The following is a 21941-nucleotide window of genomic DNA, read 5'->3' on the forward strand; positions in this document are numbered from 1 at the left end:
AGGGATTAGGACCAACCTAGTCATATAAACTTTAAACTACTGTCTGGGGTAAAACATATTTAGCAAACTTCAGTGAGTTCTTCATCAATGTTTTGTTTAATGGAATAAGTTAAATGGAATAAAGTGGTTCACTTTACTCGCTGAACACTATTAGCATCACATTAAGATGAGTTAAATTAAATTGGGTTTATTTTTATAAGTCTAACTATTCTAAAGGAAATGAAATCAATCACATAATGATGGTTTTGGCAACTTGGACTGTTTCAAAATAATAGGGAAAGGGGCAGGGGGCTATTCTGGATGAAACAAACAGCAAACCCAAAGCAATGTGGCAAAGTGATAATAGGACTATGAACACTAAATGCGAAATGAGTCCTCTTTTATTTCTTCCATCAGTAATGTCTATTAGAACTTGGTGTTCTCTTTAGCTTATTTCATATTTGACACCAAAGTCCGGATATTATTAATGTAAAACACCGTTTTGCAGGCTGGGTAGATAGATCAATAGTAGGGGACACAAGTGTGTCATTGGGTATGACACTAAATACTGAAAAAAAATAAAATAAATTGTAAAATAGAACTATTGGACTAATGCACATGTTGAAACATATTACTGTTGAAATCAACCATAGCCATTGAAATATATTACCATTTCATTTACCAAACTGTGTTTATTATATTCCTGATCTTAGTAAGTCTTTGGTTGCCCATAGATTATTTTCATGCTATGATAAATCGTTCAGAAATTATAGAATAACCATTTATATTTATACAGAAGCAAAAAATTATGGAAAATTTAAGTAATTTAAGTATATACTTTAAAAATCTACTAACATGTCATGGTAGTTCCAGCCTATAATTCCAGCACCTAGATGGTGAGTGACGCAAAGATTTTTGTGACACCACAATAAGGCTGGACTACCTAAAGAGTTCCAGACCAGCCTTGGTTTCAGATAAATAGATAAATCTATTCAAACCAAGAAGTCACAATAGGAAGACAATAATTATTTGAAGGGACATTTATTCAATATTTTATTTTTTTTACAAAATACAAAGACTTGTTTTTGCATGAATATAGAGCATATGAAAAATACCATATTTTGCTGAGTTTAATTTTTAGACATCCAGAATTTATCATCTATTCTCTTGAAGAATTATCTTGGTTTGGCACTTGGTTTGATATAAACAACGAGGCAGAAATATTTCCCTGTTAATTGAATCATATCCATAAACACTAACAATTTAAAGATATAAAACTAGACATTTGGCACGCAAGACTCTTTCTGCAAGGTAAATGATTTGCCTATGATCCTAAGGTTTTCCAAGCTATATGAGAGGAATGCTTGAGGGGCTGGGTATGTTCTATAACGTATCAGCAGCAGTTGATAGTAAATGCAACAGAAGATTTGTTTTGTCTGTTGTACAAGAATATGTCCTTCCAGACTCTACTTCACTTTCTCTATTGAACACAAGTAAGCACATACTCATTGTCTCTGACTGACAAAAATGTATAAAAATACAAAAAGCTGGCTGTGGTTGTCAATGGGAGAGCCTATATTCATCAGCTATATGAATGCATTTGCTAAAATTAGTGAAGACAGAAAAGTGATTTAGGGCTAGTATATACAGAGTTTGAGTACATTTTCTATCCACTTGGTGATTTCAGGCACTGTGGCTGTTCAGGATAAACTATTTCATGTTAACTTGATAGCAGTTTAATTTTCAGTGCAAGCAAAAGCAAATACCTGCCCAGTGTCACACACACGACAACTGGAAAGTTCAAACCATTTTTACTTTTAACATCTTCACTCTGGAGACATCTTGATAAAACTTCCTACCAAGTTTGCTCTTGGTAGCATTTAATTTTCAGTGAAAGCCAAAGCAAACACTCATTTCCCTCTCTGTCATATATAGTACAAATGGTATTTTGAATACGTTTGCTTTCTCCAATTTCACTGAGGAAGCATCTTCAATAAGAGGCACTTAGTGTAAACCTTCTTTCAATCATGAGAAACAAGACTTGAGATGCCTGCATTTAATTACATTAAGCAACACTGCCACAGTCATCTGCCATGTAAACGATGTTGGGTAAGGCTTGACATCACAACGATGCTTTCCTGAGAATGGAGCTGATCTCTGTACGTATCATAAGTGTGCATGCTCTGAGCTGTGGTCACTATCGCGACTGTCATCATTTGCTAGTGAGTCCCCTGTCTGCTGGAGTGTAGCGGCACCAATACCGGAGAGCTCTGATGGGAGAAGTGTTCCCTTTTTCACATTGACCAGTTCCTTTTCTCGAGCTGCAGCTCCTTGTTGTCCTCCTTTGACACGCTTCCACTTCATTCTCCTGTTCTGGAACCACACTTTCACCTGGAGGAAAAGGGAATGAAAAAGTCAACGAAGGCAATGAAACCTAGATCCTCAAGGGCCTGCACGCAGATGTCATGATGTAGTGATTACAGAAACCATGCAGCATTGCACTGAATCAGGTTGCGTGCACATGAAAATTAAACATGCTTAGACAGTCCTTACAGGGAATCTTCGTAAATTCTAACACATGAAAAATAGATAGAAGTAGGTGGAGAAACGTGTTTGCAAGCACTGAACAGAAGACTAGGAACCAATGAACACATTATATTCATCTTTTTTTTACATATATAAATACATGTCTCTGCCCTATGTTTATCCATGCTCTCATGTTCTTTTTTGTATTTGTATTAATTTATTTGTATTATTTTATCTGTATTATTTTATTTGTATTAATTTATCTGGTGATAAATCTACCCCTAACAGGGTGTTATTCATTACAAATATCCTGACTTGTGATGGCAATATACATCAGTAAACTCATTCCCATCAATGGAAAAAAAAATGTAATTTCCCTCGGTAAAAGAGACAAGATCTCTGAAGTAAATTGGGAGCACATGGTAAGGGGGAAGAGGGTAAAAGAAAGAGGAGGAGAGAAAGGGAGAGGAAGGAGAAGATGATTGATCAGGAAGGCTTCTTGATTTTTATGGAATAATGTCGCAATAAAACTTAAATGAAGAAAAGTCTTAAGCCCGCCGTTTCCAATTTAGGGACTGTCTGTGGGCATAATTGCTGTATATTTGCTGTCCCAATGCTCTATAGGAATTGGATCTTCTTTACATGCCCACTTTGTGGCCTTGCCTTCTTTAGCATCTAGTTTGCAAGAACCACCTAACAGTGGCTAAAAGAGGCGGCCACAATGTAAAACTTTCAGCACTTACCATGTGACATCTCTGGGTGGACAATGAGACAGTTCATGGAAGGGCTAAAGAAAATGTGATGGTTCTCTGTACAATGGCAGAAAGCTCCCCTAGGTTAGCTTCCTCATTGGCTCAGTCATGATTTCATGCTTATTAGCATTTTTACCAAGATTTAGATTTGTTTGTATTATTTTTCCTAATAAATGACTACTTATTATAATCTTTTTTTTTTTTTTTTTTTGCCTTTAGAAAAATCTTCACTACAGTAAACTATCATGTTTATTATTCCTTTGTTTCTTGTTTTAGGTATTATTTCCTGGTTTGCATTCAATTACTTTATAGTTCTTCTTTGCATTTTGTAGCTCATCCATTTCCCATGACTACCTTTCCTCTAACAACTCATGCTAAGTGTTATACCTTCACTAAACTCCTATACCTCTGACGAAAACATATTTTCATATCTGAAAAAAATACCTGACTCTTATGTATCCAAACCATTTTGAACATATGTCACATTCTGAATTTATACTAATACAGTGTTAATGGGAAATTATGAGAAGTGTGTTCAGGTTTCAAAGACATTTGAATATTACACACTGAAGTAGTGGTCTATTTTCAATTGTTTGCACAGTGAATTATTAGACATATCTTACCTCTAGACTTTCATTTGTGTCATTTTAAGTATTAATGGGAATCATATCTCATATATTACACATGTAATATTAATCCGTTTAAGAATACAGACTCACAAATTATAGCAATAAAAGTTTTTGATTTAAAAGTCATTGATATATGTTCACATACTATTACAACTCACAAACCAAATGATCAACACTTGCCTTTTATCAGGTAGCTACAAGGAATGGACAGCTGACTGTAGTCCTATTTGTGCACTATTTAATATATTTTTCTGTTTTACTAATATTATTTTAATTTTGTAGTGAGGATTTGAAACTAAGGTTATGTAACTTAAGTAAAAGTCACATTATATAAAAGAAAAAAAGGTACATAATGTCATAATGTAATCTTGGGACTCATTAGTTTCCAGGACTGCCTCCTTTTTCTTTTTCTTATACCCATAGATCAATACATTTCTCAACTCTCATCATAGAAATGTCTGTGTTAGGTGAATAGTGATTAACTCTGAAACCCCAAATAAGCCAACGTAAAGAAAATAATAAATTAAAGAATTCTAGCTCTAAATGAAATATTTATGATGCACTCCCTTTTAACATGGTTCAGAGGCCCTTCCCAAAGGGTAGAGAGAACTTGTTTAAGAGCCAGACATGGTGTATGACTACAAGGAAACAGTGTCCTCCAAGCACAGCAGAACAGTTACTCACATAAACTCAAAATGGTTTTGACAGCATGAACAAGACCTATGCAAGTCCAAGTCAGATCAAATACCAGCATGAAAAGTAGAGTTGGGCGTGAAACCCTAGCCTACTTGTGGAGTTATTGGCAATTGATAGCTCTGGGAGAGGAAATCAGTTTTTTTTCTAAGAGTATGGCTCCTGATAAGTTAGTTAGGTTCCAGTGGAAGTCTATATATCTAATAATATTTAGACATGATACTTTTGGTTTTGGTTTGTGTTTAAAAGGACACAAAGTTGTGTGTGTGTGTGTGTGTGTGTGTGTGTAGGGGGGGTTACCTGGAAAGTGTACCTGAATAAAGTAAAGAAGCAACTGTGATCAAAACATACCCTTTGCTCTAGTCTAAAAACCATATATGAGTGACTACATACCGTGTTTGTCCTTTTGTGACTGAGTTACCTCACTCAGGATGGTTTCTTCTAGAGAGCAAAGAATTACCAGCCTACAGCCCACACCACCAGAAAAGCTAGGGAAAAAAAAAGAGGATGCTAAAAGAGACATACATGGTCCCCTGGAGAAGGGGAAAGGGACAAGCTATCCAAGCAAATTGGGAGCATGGAGGAAGGGGAGAAGGAGTTAGAAGGAAGAAAAGTAGAAAGGTGGGCATGAAGGAGCAAGAAAATTGAGTCAGGGAAAGAATAGAGGAGAGCAGCAAAAAAAAAAAAAAAAAAAAAAAAAAAAAAAAAAGAGAGAGAGAGAGAGAGAGAGAGAGAGAGAGAGAGAGAGAAACCACAAGAGTGAGTCATTATAGGCTTTAAGAGAAACCTGGCACTAGGCAAATGCTCAGAGATCTACAAGGGTGATCCCAACTAACAATCTTAGCAATAGTGGAGAAGCTACCTTAAAAGTCCTTACCCGATAACGACATTTATGAGTACCCGTGCATGTCCTGTCAGAATCCCAAGAAGAGGCCTGAATACTAACACCTGTCTCATATAATGTAGACTGGGGCTCTCTGCATAACCTTGGAATTCAAACAAATGAACTGCAAATTCATAATTTTCTCTTTTTCTTCTTCCTTATCCATGTCCCCCCTCTCTGTGTGTATGTGTGTTCAAGGCCTAGTGCCTACAGTATTTTTATTTTAAACATTCCTGGGGATAAAGAAATAAAATGAAGTCGAGTACAGTGCTGCACAACCTTATTCCCAGCAGTGGGAAAACAGGGTAGTGATCTACAGATTCTGAATCCCCGTTCTAGTTGAAGTTAAATCATGTCTGGCCTTTCAAAGTATCTGGCATGCCATAAAAACATTGGTCATTCTTTTTACACTAAATTACTTACATATTGCTTGAATGAAAGGAAGGGTATTCCACACTTACTAACTATGCAGGTAATCCTATATTTGATCATTTTTCTGCTCATGGAAATAGCTTACCAAATAGTTAAACTCATTCATAAAGATCTACAGAGGGTCAATTATATGTAAAAATGCAAAGTAAAGGAATAAATACTGTATATTTACTGCAAAAAATAATTTTCTCTTACATTAATAAAAAGGGATGGATATTTTGAAAATACTTGGCATTAGGCTATTTATTGAGGTAGGAGTAACAAAGAAAATCTAATGTCTCTCATTTCCACTAATGGAGCCTCATCCAAGTAGGCAAATATGTCATGACTTCAATGTGTTGACTCAAGCTTGTTTACAAGACTTCATAACTGAATTCCTGTTCAGCTCTGTAAAGTAGAACTATCTTCTACTCCTATGTTTACTAGCCTATTCTCTTAAAAGACATCCTATTTTCTAGTCCTTTAGGTCATTCCTACCTACTGCTACATTCTTCCTTCTTTCCACTACAAAAATTGTAAATGTCTGGTAGGAGATTGTTCTATCTATACGGGATAGAGACAAAAAGCCAGAACAAGTTTGTACAGCTTAACATTCTTTTGACAGAGGAAATCTTTGTAAATTATCCCAAATAGACCTGCCACTGTTGGTTTTGCTGAGGACTCAAGATTATACCAGGAACTGCCACCTATAAATGAGAAGTGGGAAGATTACTGCATTTATTATTGTCCTACAAACTGGTATTATAAAACAGAAATGCAGCGTTATTCTAGGGTTTCCATTCTCATATAGTATAAAATAATTTTATGTAATAACTATTTGACAAATAGAATCACTTTGCAAAGGAGGCCCTTACTTTCTTACAAAAGGAAATTGAAAGGTAACTGCAGAATCTATATCTATGGGCTTATAGAGTCCTTTTATATTTCTTTATGGAAGACACATGTATTTGTGTGTGTGTGTGTGTGTGTGTGTGTGTGTGTATGTGTGTGTGTGTGTGTTTGTGAACATGCAAATCATTTAGGAAATTTTATGACTGCTCCTCAGGTAGGATTTGCGAAAGTAACTTTCTGAGGGAAGTTTAAGAATATAACATATCTTATCTAAGAATGTCTAAAGGAATACCTAAGCATTGTTGAAAATCTTTATAAAAACATCAGTGTGTTTTGCTATAACATGTGGCTCATATACTGACCAATTACATAATTACAGCAAAATCAATTACTCTACTATACAAGCACACATTTTCTAGGAAACAACAGAAAAAACAACATTAAAGCACAGTGAAGATTCATATGACTACATAATGAGTTGTAGAAATGATTATTCTCTGACTCTAAATGATTACACTTTCACTTGCCTTTTTATAGTTAAGTATTTATCTGTACTTGCCTATTACAGTTTTTATCACAATTAAGAAAAATATTTAGATTTGAGAAATGCTATTAAATTAGGATAAAATCAAACATTGTATGGTTAGATTTAATGTTTTTAGCATACAAATTTTAGCTACATTTCTAAATTTTATTTTATTTTAAAATATTTAAAACTAATTCATTCAGAAAGAAATTAAGAGAATGTGGAGGTATAATTAAAACAAATACAGAAACTACACAAACATGTTTTGTGAGAATATAAGGTCAAGATGTGGATTGTAGTGATAAATGTTTATGTTGTAGCCTGAGCAATTGCTCTTTACCAATTCTTGTGTAGTAATCTTCTGTTCAAGATGATGTTGTACAAGCGAGTCTCTGAAAAATTAACCCATAAAGGTAAATTTCTCATTACTCAGATGAATATCATGGCAGAGGTAACTTAGAGAGCTGGCTAGCCCTTAGCCACATAGAGCAAGAAACTGAAGGCTGTCTATATGAACACAGCCCCTTTGCAGAACAAGCCCTGATCCTGGGTTTCTAACCATCTCAAATGGCAAGGAATAAATTTAGATTCTTTGGGAAATCTGCTCTAATTGTGTTTTGCTGTAGATGCCCAAGTGAACTGAGAGAAACTCCATCCCATTTTAAAGAATGTGAATTTTAAAGGTATTTTATGAGTCTACAGCTGCGATGTTAAAAAGTCTAACCTCCAAAAATTAACAACCAAAAATGTTTCACTGGGAATGAGTTCCCAACACTTCAGAGAAATATGCCTTTAGATTCCCAAGAAAAGGGAATGTGATTATTTAATCACGAAATGTTTTATTCTGATGAATTCAGTGCAATAAGTCCATCATATGCAATGAAAATAAAATTTTAAAATTTGCAATTCAAGAAACTACATGAACATTAATGTATAAGAATAAAGTTCACATTTGGTACAACTCAGAGTGTTCCATTGCTAATCTACGGTTAATTTCAGCAGCCTTTGCCATGGTTAACATGTGTACAGTTTTCCTGTCCTGTGAACCACAGCATGGATTCTCTAGCTTATTTTGACAGGATTTTCTTTCTAAAATCCAGATCAACAAATATCTGTGCTACCAATGGTTGTATCCAACATGCCAGTGAATAGGAAGCCCCCACCATGTAACTGTCTTGTTCAGTGTCTGCTGAAAAAGCTTTTATTTCAACTAGGGTGAATAAATCTGAGAATGAGAAAACACATTTGCTTCTATTTACAACCCAAAGAATGTTTTTGCTACTCTAAGAAAACAAACCTTTAAGTGGTCAATCCCAGATATTCCTTCATCATTTTTGCATCTTAAATTTGGCATTTATTGACAGTGTTCCTCTAGAGATTTAGCTAGATTAAGTATTTATTTTCTAATGAACATATTATGCTTCCAGTTAACTTGCATCTGCTAGAAGAGATTTTCAAAATGGGGAAGAACTTATGCTGTCCCAAGTTTTCAATTATTTGAGAATGCAAGCATCAAATAATTGTCCATTTGCTGGTTGTTTGTTTATTTTATTTTCTGTTTTTCCTATAAGACTATTGCTAGCTTACTTTAGCAAGACTTCTAATGATTCTTTTCTTGACACTGAGCTTGGTGGATGGTTCAATTTGAATGGGAACATTGGAATATATGGGATAAACAAAAGCTTAATGATCCCTTACAGGTCAAGACTGTTTTTTTTTTGTTTGTTTGTTTGTTTGTTTTTTCTTCAGTGTTCCTTAGAACAATTTCCCCACTCTGAAGAATCCCAGCTCAATTGATTAGAAATAAAACTATTAAAAGATCTACTTTCTCATAATAGTTTCCGGCAGCACTTAGTCACTGGGTCAAAGACTACAGTTCTGGAATGCATGAAGAGAAGGCTGGGGAAAACCATTCCAAAGCCCAGACCCACAAAATTCTAAATCAACTTAATTTTGGCCATTGTTTGAAACCACTAATATTTGGGATGTATAATTACACAAAAAAGCCAAGCTGACTTAAAATTGAAGTGACATATATATATATATATATATATATATATATATATATAATTCAATATATCAAGTCAGTTAGGAAGAAAGAATAAATATATAAAATACCTTCAACATTTTCATCAGTTTACAGAACCTTTTCTAACATCCAATTGTTTTTAGACAAATATGAAGCTTGTTTTCTCTGACCAAGTTTTGGACTATCACTATGTGAATAAGGATAGGCTCTTGCCTTTGCTATTTGTGAGAACTTAGAACTCCACCAATCATTGTGTAGATGGGGGGTCAACTCTAGTTGCCAATTTTCTTCACATTTCTAAAACATGGGGATCTTTGCTGCAGTTCACGGTAACTTTTCCCCTTCTTTACTTCTCTGTTTCCAGATAAACATATTAAAATATATGAGTTATCTAATGATGTAGATTTTAGTTCCTGACTTCAGAAGTGTCAATTGCTACACATTCACATAGGGAACTTTGTGTGTGATTCAGAGGAAGAAAATGTGGTACTCGAGAACTCAGGAACTAGTCATAATATTTAATAAGATAAAAACTGCCAATAAATAAAACCACATAAAAGTGTCCTTTTGTATATTTTCTCTAACCAGAAATAACACACAGAAGCTGAACTCTAAAACTCAGCAAAAAGAATATGCTTTAAGAAACTAGATAAAATCAGTTGCTATCAAAATGTATGATAGTCATTCATGATTTGTCCACACCCTGTTGGTATTTCCCTGGTCCCTATGAGACCCCTGGAGTAGGAAGGAACAGTGAGAGAGGAAGTAAAGTCCTTGCCTTAATAGTGCCTGCTATAATTGCATTGTCCATAAACATGTTTGCATTTGCCTTTCAGGAATGTTTTTCTAACTAGCAAGACTGTTAACCATCTGAATGCTGGGTTCTGCTAAAGTAAATATGAATAAATACAGGGCATACTCTCTGAGTGGTAACAGAACAAGTTATTTTCCATCAAAACAAACCCCGATAAAGGAGTCTGTAAAGCAATTGATTTAAATATATTATTTAGTTATCATTAATTGGACACATGAATCATTAATACTTTCAAAACATTCTTTGAGTAGACTGTTGAATTTCTAGAATAAACACAATTTTGCAGTATTTTGACTCATAGAGAATAAGTATTTATCAATGGTCTGTGTGTACTTAATGCCGAAGATTACCCAGCTTTCTTGCTTCTGTGCTACACACCCTTGATCATTTCAAAACATGTGAAATTAAATGGAGGGAATATGAGTCATTTCCAGGTGAAAATATCTCGAGGTCAGGGAACTGCCAATTCTTTATCACCTCCTGTGGTTACCAACAGCACCACGTGTTAAGATTCTAAGGACTGCGAATGACTATTCAGAGTGCTAGATTTGTAGAAAATAAGCTATTGATATTTCATTTCATTTTATGCTTTAGCTTTAAAAGTTAATGTTTTATTGCAATATGGCATGACCTGTAGAGACAAGTAACCTTTTATTACACCAGAGGAGAGCCTAAATATAAACACAGGAAGTATTTCACCATTTACCCACATTATTGAAAACAAACCATGTTTTTAAAACAAACAGAAGAATATTATCATCACAAAGCATTCATTATTAAAACTCAATAAACATACCTTTCATTCAAATATCATTTGATTTTTAAGTTTTAATTTTTGCTGAATAAAAGGTTAATCACCAAATAATAGAGACTTTTAATTGGCATTTGCAAATTATAAATCCAGATTATTCAAAAATAGTAAAAGAAGATTGCAAATATAATAATATAAATATACAAGGTCATACAACTAAAATTCCCACTTTACCTGTCTTTCGGTTAGATCTAGATTCACTGCTATCTCATATCTTCTCAGTCTGGTCAAATAATTATGATGGGCAAATTCTGCTTCGAGTTCTCTGATTTGCTCTTTGGTAAAAGCTGTCCTTTCTTTTCTAGGCTTGCTGTTCACTTCTGACTTGTAATTTCCTTCCTGCGAATCTGGGGGGAAGTCGCAAGAAAGTTGGTGTTAACACAGTCATGCAAATGCATTCAATCATACCATGCACAGTTATTGAATAACTACTTCTTCAAGTGCTTTGCTAGACAGAGATGAGCTAAGACAATAAGACTAATTTCATGTCCACAGGTTAAGCTAGGGTTTCCTTCTCTCATTCTGACTTAATTTAGGATGTTCTTTATACATCTGTAAAATACAAACATAATCTTTAATTTCTAAAATTATACTGTGACAATAAAATAAACTCATCAGAAAACAACTGTAAAAATAAAATTTTGTCTTGCTCAGTGTACATAAGGTCTAAGTATAAATGAAAATGGTATTCTCAAAGAAGTAATAATTGTGTATATGTTTATTTTATGAAACAAATAGCTTAGTGACTGGGTATCAACTTCAAGCCCATGGGTATGGAGATATAAACCCCAATGGATTTAGTGATTAATAGTGCTTGTTATTCTTTTTTAAAATTATTTTTTAATTAAAAGCAATATTATTTCATATACCAGTCTCTGCTCCCTCTCCCTCATGTTCTCCCATTTCCCCTACTGTCTCCCCATCCCACCCTCATCTACTCCTCAGAGAGAATGAGGCCTACCATGGGAGATCATCAAATTCTGTCACATCATTTGAGGTACGACCAAAGTCCTCCCCCCATGTTTCTAGGCAGAGAGAGTATCCCTCCATAGGGAATCAGCTCCAAAAAGCCAGTTCATGCACTAGGTATAAAATACCAGTTCCATTGCTAGTGCCACATAGATTGCCCAAGCTCCCCAACTGATACCCACTTTCAAGGGTGCCTGGTTCAATCTATGCAGGTTTCCTAGCTATCAGTCTGGAGGCAGTGAGCTCCCAGTGCTCAGGTCAGCTGTTTCTGTGGGTTTTCCTAGCATCATCACTCCTCTCTCTCTACAACTGGATTCCGGGAGTTCAGCTCAGTACTGAGCTGTGAACCTCTACTTCTGCTTCCATGAGCTATTGGATGAAGGTTATATGATGGCATTTAAGGTAGTCATCAAACTCATTATAGGGAAAGGAGTACTCCATTGCTGGTGGGAATGAAAACTTGTATAGCACTTTGGAAATAAGTGTGATGGTTTCTCAGGAAAATGGTAATCAATCTACCACAAGTTCCAACAATTTCACTCTTATGCATATACCTAAAGGATGCACATTCATACCACAAGTACATCCGTTCAACTATGTTCATAGCAGCATTATTTGTAATAGCCAAAACATGGAAGCAACCTACATACCCCTCAATCAAAGAATGGATAAAGAAAATGTGGAACATTTATATAATCATACAATGGTATTCCATTATATAATGGAATACCACTCAGTGCAAAAAAAAATAAAATCTTGAAATTTGAAATCAAATGGGTGGAACTAGAAGAAACCATCCTAACTAAAGTAACACAGAAAGAAAACATTGGTAGGAATTCACTCAAATATGGATATTGGACATAGAACAATCCACAAGCTAAGAGAGAAGGGGCATCCTAAGAGAGACATATATGAACCCTCAAGAAGGGGGAAAGAGACAAGTTATGAGTAAATTGGGAGCATGAGGGAGAGGGGAGGGAGGTAGGAGAAACAGGAGAGGAGAAGGGAAGGGGAGAAGAACATGAGATTAAACTATCACAACTATTATTCTCTCTTTCTAGTTAGATATATTAGGTACTACACTTATGTTTTCCAGCTTAGGACAACTCTATTGTAAACTCCATTATACCTTCACCCTAGGACTAGATTTGTAGGTCATTTTGTTTTCGATTTTCCTTTTCTTAGACCATACTTGTTATTCACTGTTTTGTATATAGTTTTGTATTAAGCCTAAATCTTTTCTTTAGACTAAAAGGGGAATTGTAGTAAGATAGTCCTTCTGTGGCACTGACCACGCCCATTGGGGGTGGAGCCATGGGCGGAGTGACCTGTGGAAGGAGGTCGGAGGGAGAGGAGGAAAATCCCTCTTGCAGGCAAGACTAGGACAGGAGAGGATCCGGTTGAATTTCCTGGTGTTCATCTGTCTAGGTTGTAAGTTCTTTCTCCCTGAATACACATCTATTCGGCCTATTTGTTTATCCTTATCCTTATTTAACCACTTTAGTGATACACTATCCAGTATAAGGAATTCTTCCATGAGCCCAGGTAAAAGCGATGCAAGAATAATAATGACTAAATTGAAATATAAACATGGTATCTTAATTGTTCTTTGATTACATAAATACAATACAGTTGATAAATTAACTGTTAAGCCATGGTTGCTTTGTATGCAGTGGTGTTGTTGATGCCAAGACATAATAAATTAATTTTTAGTGTTATTTTTATTTCTATCCAACTAAAGGAAATCTAGCGAATATAAGGAAGGCACTGCAAAATGGAAACCCATTAGACAGGAAATTTTAAGGCAAACAATTTTGGTTGAAACTTACCCAAATCTAAACTAGCCAGGTGTGATTTTTTTCTCACAAAAGCAGCAATAACAATAGTTTCTCACTAAGACCTTAGCCTATTGGCTATTTCTTTTACGTTAATAGGTCACATAGGTTTACTTGGCTTGTCATTATTTAGGACCACATTTCCTAGTTGTTGCTTACTTTTCATATTGACTGGGATCCCCACCATGGTTTATGAAGATCAGTTTTCCTATCCAAGTCAAAGAATGCTTTGTTAAATACAGGCCAGTTACATCTTAAGATGCCACTAGAATTACTCAAGTTTATAATAGGTGACAGCTCACAGGTAGGCATGTGTACATGATGCCAACATATCGGGATCAAAGTAAAACCTAGAGTTCATCACACATACACACACACACACACACACACACACACGTATGTATGTATATCTGACAGCATCCATACTGTTGTCACACTGAGCTATTCTGGCATGGTAGTGTAAATAAAATTTCCAAGTGGTTACTTTTTTGTCCTGAGGGCTGTTTGGTAGATGTTAAACTTAAGAAACAGCATGTAATATTCAGCTTCAAGTCCTTCTTTGGACTATCCATGTTCACATGATCAGTATTTTTGCTAGCTTGCAGCCATTCTCACTGAGATCTTGGCTTGTGGCTATTCGTAGGAAAACAATGTTTTGGAAGCCGACAACAAAGCAGGAAGTTTTTCTCATGCGTTCAGTTTGAATGAGTCATGGTTCTTGTAGTTCAGTTCCAGTGACTCACAGTTCACACTGTCCCGTAAGTAAGCATGAATGAACAAATACACATTGAGAGAAATTTGTTAACTGGTATTTGCTTTTCATTCTTTGATATCTATTTCCTCTAGTATTTGAAATATGCCAGAGTATTTCATAAATACACCATATATACATGTGTTGGGCTTATACACACAATCATTATGACAAGAGATGTACAGCAGCAAGTTTATATAACCAGTGACTGGATTTAAGCAACAATCTGGCTATCATTCAGTATTTCAATCCAAAAACAATTTACAGAATGACTGAATACCAATGAAAAGTTACAAGGAAGAGAAGTCCATTGAATAAAATAAAGTGAGCTACACACACTTATATTGTCTATAATCACAGAAGTAATCATTGAGTTGAAATTAACATAAAGAATATCTATGTGGTTCTTAGAGAGGAATTGCAACTGAGTAGGTAACACCATTGTCCCTTTATCTGCTTCACGCTTTCATGGTGGGACACATGGTTCTACTGTCCTATTAACCCACAATGTTCCCAATCTTTATTTTTAAAAAATGCTTTTAGAACTATATCTTTTGAACTTATATTTCTTGTAATCTTGACTTTAAATTATTTTTTAATGGTTTTCAATGTTATCACTTGCTAACCCTAAATCCCCTGCTATTATCACCTGGCTGCCTTTTCTTTGCTTGAAAATGGGTAGGAAGTTTGGATGAGGCTTTTGGCAAATTTCACATTGGCCTGCATGTGTTTCACAGCTGTTTCAACTAAGGCAAAGCTCTGTCTTCTCCAGCCTCCCACATCCTCTGCCAAGTGGTGGTGTTGAGGGGGAAAATGCCTTCATTTCTTCTCTATCACTGTACACACAAGCTCATCATTTCCACAACCTACCCAAGTATAGACTATTACAACTGTTAATTTTCATTTCAGGTATTTTTATGACCAGAAGGGACAACTTAGCATTCTCAGTGCCTTGGCAGATCCAGATCCTCAACCTTTGGTTCCTAGGACTTTGCTAATTGAAGACGTCTACTGCATCTATGCATCTATGAGGGAGTGAAACTCCTCTCCAAGGATCATTGCTGGCTAATGTTTACAGCTATTCCACTTGTGATAGTACAAAAGGAATCCAAAAGACAGTTTTTTTTTAAAGAAAAGGATATGAAAGATCAATATGCTCATGTATGGTACAGAATGCCTTTTAATGCAAGATGAATAATAAAACATGGTGTGTATAGAACCTATACTTTAATTATGTCTATAAAATACTGAAATGGAAGTCTTTCATTTTAGAATGACAAATAATTCTGATTTTCAGAAAAATTTCAACATCAATTCATCTATTCTCATACCCAAAAGAAAATAGTGAATTAAGCCAAGCTCAACTATGTTTCCCTAGGGATCTGGAAGCCAGAAGCAGAAAAGTTAAAGGAAGTAATATTAAAGATCTGTTCCTAAATGATACAAATTTAATAAATTATTCAGATCCAATAAATGAATTAAGTCTAAAACCTTTGAAAACAAGCAATTCCAAATTTGCATTAGAAAACTCCATCCATCCAAGTCCTGACCCTTCATACATGCTGCTTTTCCTGGGCAGGCAATGGCTTGGCTTGGCTCCTCATTGCATTCCTGGCATACATTGGAAAGCACTATAATGCAGTATTTATTCTTGATTTCAACCTGTCTCCTCTGTAATATTAAGATTATGGCAGTTAAAGGAATTTTGACCAATTTGAAATATCAAGGAAAACTACTCAGTGGTTCTTTTCCATGGCAAAAACACAAAGTGAAATCCATAAAAAATTAGACACATTTACAAAATTTAACATTATGATTAATATTGTTCATTCCAAATACACTGAATATAAAGTACTCTAGGAATAATAAAAAGTATGTCAGAAGACTAAAGACACAAAATATTTATGTAATACCTTTACTGAAATTTGGCATAGATTTGAATTTTGACTTGACAGATTTCAAGTTACTTAATTCAGACTTCACACTAGCATGCATTTTCTGAGTAAGATGTCATGCAGTTACGGGCTTTGGAATTCCCTAATTGTCAGGACTCACATCTTTAATTCCAGAACAGCTGAAGAGGCCAAGGCAGCAGGAATAACACTAGTTGGATTCTAGTCTGATTGCAAGAATGAGATTCTGTCTAAATAAAACCAAACAAGAATTAATTCTGGTTACAGGAAGACAAGATGGTATATCCTGTAATCCCAGGACTCAGCAGTTAAGACACAGGGTGAAATAATAGAAAGAAAAGAAAGCCGGTAGGAAAGAAGAAAGGAGGGAGGGAGAGAAAGAAAATAAATGAAGAAGGAAAAGCTAATAGCAAAGGGTGAGGCCTCCCACCTAAGAATCTAAGCAATAGTGTAAGAGGCAACCTCAAATGGCCTTCCCTTATGATGAGATTGATGACTACCTTAAATGCCATCATACAGCCTTCCTCCAGTAGCTCATGGAAATAGAAGCAGAGATTCATAGCTAAGCACTGAGCCAAACTCCTGGAATCTAGTTGTATAGATGGAAGAGTGATGATGAGCAAAGGAGTCAAGACCATGCTGGGAAACCCACAGAAACAGCTGACTTGAACAAGTGGGAGTTCACTGACTCCAAACTGATAGCTAGGAACCAGCATAGGACCAAGCCAGGTCCCTTGAACTTAGGTGTCAGTTAGGGGGGCTAGGGCAGTCTATGGGGCCTCTGGCAGTGGAACCAATATTTATCCCAAGTGCACAAATGGGCTTTGGGAGCGAGTCCCCTATGGAGGAATATTCTCTCAGCCTAGATACAAGGGGTAGAGCCTAGTTCCTGCCCCAAATGATATGACAGAGTTCAATGCTTGTCTATTTTAAAGAAAGATGCATTGACAGATTTGGCAAGAGCATTCTGCATTCTTCCCATGAACTCCATTCACGCCGTATCCAGCTTTATGTCAGCCATCTGATGGAGCCATACTGGTATTATTGCATCTTCTGTGAGACAGGGACAGAGGGGAGCTGTTTGCATAAGTTAAGGACTATTATTGACTCAGCAGTGGCTAGAATATTGTGATATTTCAGATTTGCAGCTCCCAACAGAGTGAAGAAAAAAAAAGTTTGCTCTTTTATGATGTAGGATGACATCTGCACCTGCAGTGCAGATCTAGAAACATTTGCCCCAATTCTTTTAGTAACATGTTAAACCCCTTGTATGTGTGGGAGACAGGCCAGAGTTGTTTTCATAACTACAAGTCAGCTTATGTCCTCATTGTGTAGCTTGTGTTTATTTCATGATTCTGAGCCCTTGTTTTGTTCACTCTTCATAAGGACTTTAGTATATTCTTATGGGACTAATAACATTGAGCCTTTCATTTTTCTTTATGTCTGCTTCACTTCTTCTTTAGGTTATAGGAAATTAATCTTAAGGCTTTTCATTATGGATTTGCTTCTGAGCTATAGACTGGATTCTGAAACTACTGGATTTTCTTCCTCGTGATTTATTTATGGAGAATGTTTTGCTCTGATTGGTTTACCTGAACTTCAGTTTATCAAAAAAAGCATTGCTCTTTACTTCTGTATATTAGTTTTCAAAGCACTTTTATACAACTACATAACCAGTCGAAACAGTGATAGTTATTTATGATTTGTCTCTATGATGATATCGTTAAACATGCTCAGATATGAAAGTACCACATAATGTGTCAGTAATGTAAAGTTTAAATCTAAAAGAAAGAATCTGATCAAAATACATTATATACTTATGAAGATGTCACAATGAAACACACTGTGCCTAATTAATATGACAAATATAAAAGAACAAATTTATAAAGAGTCAGATGTTATACCACATGAAGGAATAAATCACACAAAACTAGAATTTTTTAAATCTCAGTCCCATTGAAATTTTTGGACAAAAGGTTATGGTGAGATTAAAATCCACTGAAACAAAAACATTCAAACTAAAGGGAAAATAGACAGACTGTCTTGGTCATTGTAGAGTGTTTTTAATGAGTCCTAATTACTACCCACTAAAACTCAAGGGAACCTCTACTTTTAATGCAGCCAGACAAATTACAAGATATTCAGTACTATAAGAATTTCATGGAAACAGCAAATACAATGCTAGTTTATCACGAATAGTTAATAGAGCATACTCATATAACAAATACTGTCAATTGATTAGGAATTGTTTTAATTGGCTATATCTAGAAACCTTCTAATTGAGACATCTAAAAATGTTTCTATGTATTGCTAATAGACACTAAGAAGAAAGTCAGAGTTGTGAGCCACAGTGTGTAAGTATTATATGAGGGAGAATATCAATGATATGACATTGTGAAATGTTCTTTAGATATGACCAATACAGTTTATAAATGTGAGTAACTAATGTGTATGTAACAACAGTTTTATATCATGGGATCATATCAGGTGTCCTGTCAATTAGCGATAGTTGTTTACTGATAAAATTATTCAAGAGGAGGCAATTGTCAAAGCTAACTTACATAATCAGGTAGTAAGTTAGGAGAATATAACCATCTAATAACTTGGGAGAAATGTTCATACAAGACATCAGAGTAGAAATTCTGTGCCACTTTCCTGGGCCATTCTTTCAGTAATTTAAGACTGACAGTTGGTTTCATATGTTTTAATCCTATGTAAAGGCACGTGATAACTAACCATAAGTCTATATAAAATTAACAAATTAACAAATACTGGTTGAAGTAACAATTGTTAATATGAGATAAAATTTATAAATTATCTCTTTCTGTTTCCAAGAAGAAAATGTCCTTTGCAGAAATGTTATGGCTCCTGGTTTTGGATATTTTATGGTATTTCTGCATGTGAAAACCTGTGTGTCTCCAAACCTATGTGTGTTTCTTGTGCTTTTCTTTGGAGCTTTTTATTCTGTTTGTTTTGTCTTATTCTGATGAGTTGTTTTTATCTTATCTTAATTCATCCTATATTATATTTAGGATACCTGTTTGTATTCTTATGAGAGACAGTAAAAGAATATCAATTTATGTTGATGGGGGGAGGATCTGGAAAGACATGGGGGAGGGGAAACCATAATCACAATATAATAATCACAATATATTGTATGTTTAAAAAAACCTATTTTCAATAAAAATAATGGAAATGGACCTTAAGGTATGACTGAAGTGCTCCTAGACACTCAGGAATTAAGACAGTCCTGCAGTCACACAGTATTTTTATATCTCTGATGTCATTTTGTTTTAAAACAAACACAAATTCCTCGCTAAATAATATACTTCACCAATTGCTCATGTGCATATGGATTGGGAAATGGCACTATTAAACTATGATACTAAATATAGAAACTGTTTAAATAAACTATTAATCTTCCAAGATGCCATGTTTATAGATGTTAAAATTTAAGCATGGTCTGTGATACATAACTGCTATTAATCCACTATTACCTTTGTCTTCAGTTCTACCACAGAATTTAAGAAATTTGTGAGTCATTTGGAACAGGACCTACATTTTAGAGTCATTTAATAGTCATGGGTAGTCAATAGTTACGATTAGTGAAGGACTAATAATGAATCAAAGCTATAGTGATTGAAAACAATACATTTCATAGACTCACAAGCTAAAAAGCATTTTTATGGTTGAAAAAATTTATTTTAAACTAAAAAAAAATTAAAACACCTGGGAAGTCTAGGAATCATGCAATGAACAATAGTGTTTAGTTTGCAAAATAGATGAGTCATAACATGATCTGTGTGCTTTTCTCAGCTAGTCTGGAAGTGAATCTGGAGAGTGAGCTAGGAATCTCCAGGGAAAACAGTGATGTGATGTCCAGTGGGATTAGGGCATGAAGTTTTGTTTCCTCTGAATAGTTTTTAGGACATTTGATGACTCTAATCCAAATCTGTTATATATAAGAATCTGGAGATTATGTGTGTGTGATTCTTCTTTTGAAATTCTAAAGAAAACTATATAGATTTAGGACAATGTTAAGATACACAAAATGTTTGACTAATACTCTTAAGAAATCAAATGAAGAAATACTTATTACATGACTTTTACAAGCCCACTCTACAAATATGCTTTTTCTAAAAAAATATATTTGTATATTTATGTATAATTTCGTTCATAAATATGAGTTGTGAGATAAATCATTTACATATTTTAGTGTCTCCTAATGCTAAGATAAAAATCTACAAAAAAATAAATGGTACATGGAATTAACAAGGTGAACATTACATTTAATTGAAAGCTTCCTGAGAGTCTGGCCCTGGCAGGTAACATTATCTTTGTTTGCCTTCTGCTGGTAGCATGGAATTCTCTGTGGTAGTTTCTCAAGCACAGCTCTACTGAACAAAGGAAGCCCATTTTTGGGAAACTCAGCTGCACCATAATCAAACTGTGATAAAGTGTATCAAATCGTTTTTGCATTCCACAAATAGAAGTCTAATAAGATGACTAAGTCTATTTGTTTTCTAAAAAATGAGTCTGATAGTGAACCTAGCCTTTAACAGCTGAATAGGAGTCCAGCCATGAAAAGAGGAAATGGCCAATGGATCCCAACCCTAACCAAGAAGCTATCAGCAACTGAAACCCCCAGAGAAAGGGAAAATCATATCTCTCCAATCTCCATGGAGTATGATTGCTTATATCAACCTCATTCTACAGCAGGCCCTTTGCCCAAGAAGACCAGGAAGAGTTGCCAACACAAAATGAATTCATTGGTATTTTTGTGAAATTTTTGCTTTGTTTTGGCGTTTTTTTCTTTTCCTTTTTCTTTTTCTTTCTTTTTTTCTTTTTTCTTTTCTTTTCTTTCTTTTTTTTTTTTTTTTGATGGTGTTTTTGTTTGTCTTATTGTTCTTTTGCTTGTTTTGATGTTTGTTTTTTTTGTTGTGGATTTTTGTTTCTTGATTTTCATTTCTGTTGCTTACTGTTTTGGCTTCCAAGCATATGTATGTGTGTGTGTGTGTGTGTGTGTGTGTGTGTGTGTGTGTGTGAGAGAGAGAGAGAGAGAGAGAGAGAGAGAGAGAGAGAGAGAGAGAAGAAATAGAGAGAGAGAGAATAAAGGCTGGTGGACACAAAAGTGTAGAAGAACTGGGAGTTGTAGGAGTGTTAAATATGATCAAAATATATTGTATAAAAAAACTTTAACAAAATAAAACTGGGAGCTGATGGTGTAGCTCAAAGACAGAATGTCTGTACATTTCTAACCTCACAAGTTTGGTCCCCAGTTCTACATAAAAACTTGAATTTGTTTAAAATGTAGCTGTTTTTACTTAAAGGAGAGCAGAATTTGAAAAGTAAATTTTAAAAATTGCAAAATACAAGATCAACAACTTCAACTTCATGTGCATTTTATAATTTATTACAAATTATGAAAGAATATTTATAGGTAAAACACAAATGATTTGTGCTGTCTTGGAATGTACAAACATAATAATTATTAATAAAATCTGAGGAGTTCAATTTTCACAAAGCCTCCCTATGGATTGCATGCTGGTCTTGACCTTGTTTTATAAG

The 21941-nt window shown here is 34.9% G+C and overlaps 1 protein-coding gene across 1 annotated transcript in view; it reads right to left on the minus strand.

Moving 5' to 3' along the window:
• Window positions 1-1013: 1013 nt before the first annotated feature.
• Meox2 (mesenchyme homeobox 2) overlaps window positions 1014-21941 on the minus strand; it is a 57123-nt gene continuing 36195 nt past the window's right edge. The window contains exons 2-3 of the mRNA XM_051175083.1: window positions 11080-11252; window positions 1014-2370 (exon numbers count right to left, since the gene is read on the minus strand). Coding sequence (XP_051031040.1) covers window positions 2146-2370; window positions 11080-11252 — 398 coding nt within the window. The 3' untranslated portion in view covers window positions 1014-2145. The remainder of the gene's footprint in view (window positions 2371-11079; window positions 11253-21941) is intronic.

The sequence above is a fragment of the Phodopus roborovskii genome, unplaced genomic scaffold (genome assembly GCF_943737965.1).
Source record: "Phodopus roborovskii unplaced genomic scaffold, PHOROB, whole genome shotgun sequence".
Classification (NCBI taxonomy): Eukaryota; Metazoa; Chordata; class Mammalia; order Rodentia; family Cricetidae; genus Phodopus; species Phodopus roborovskii.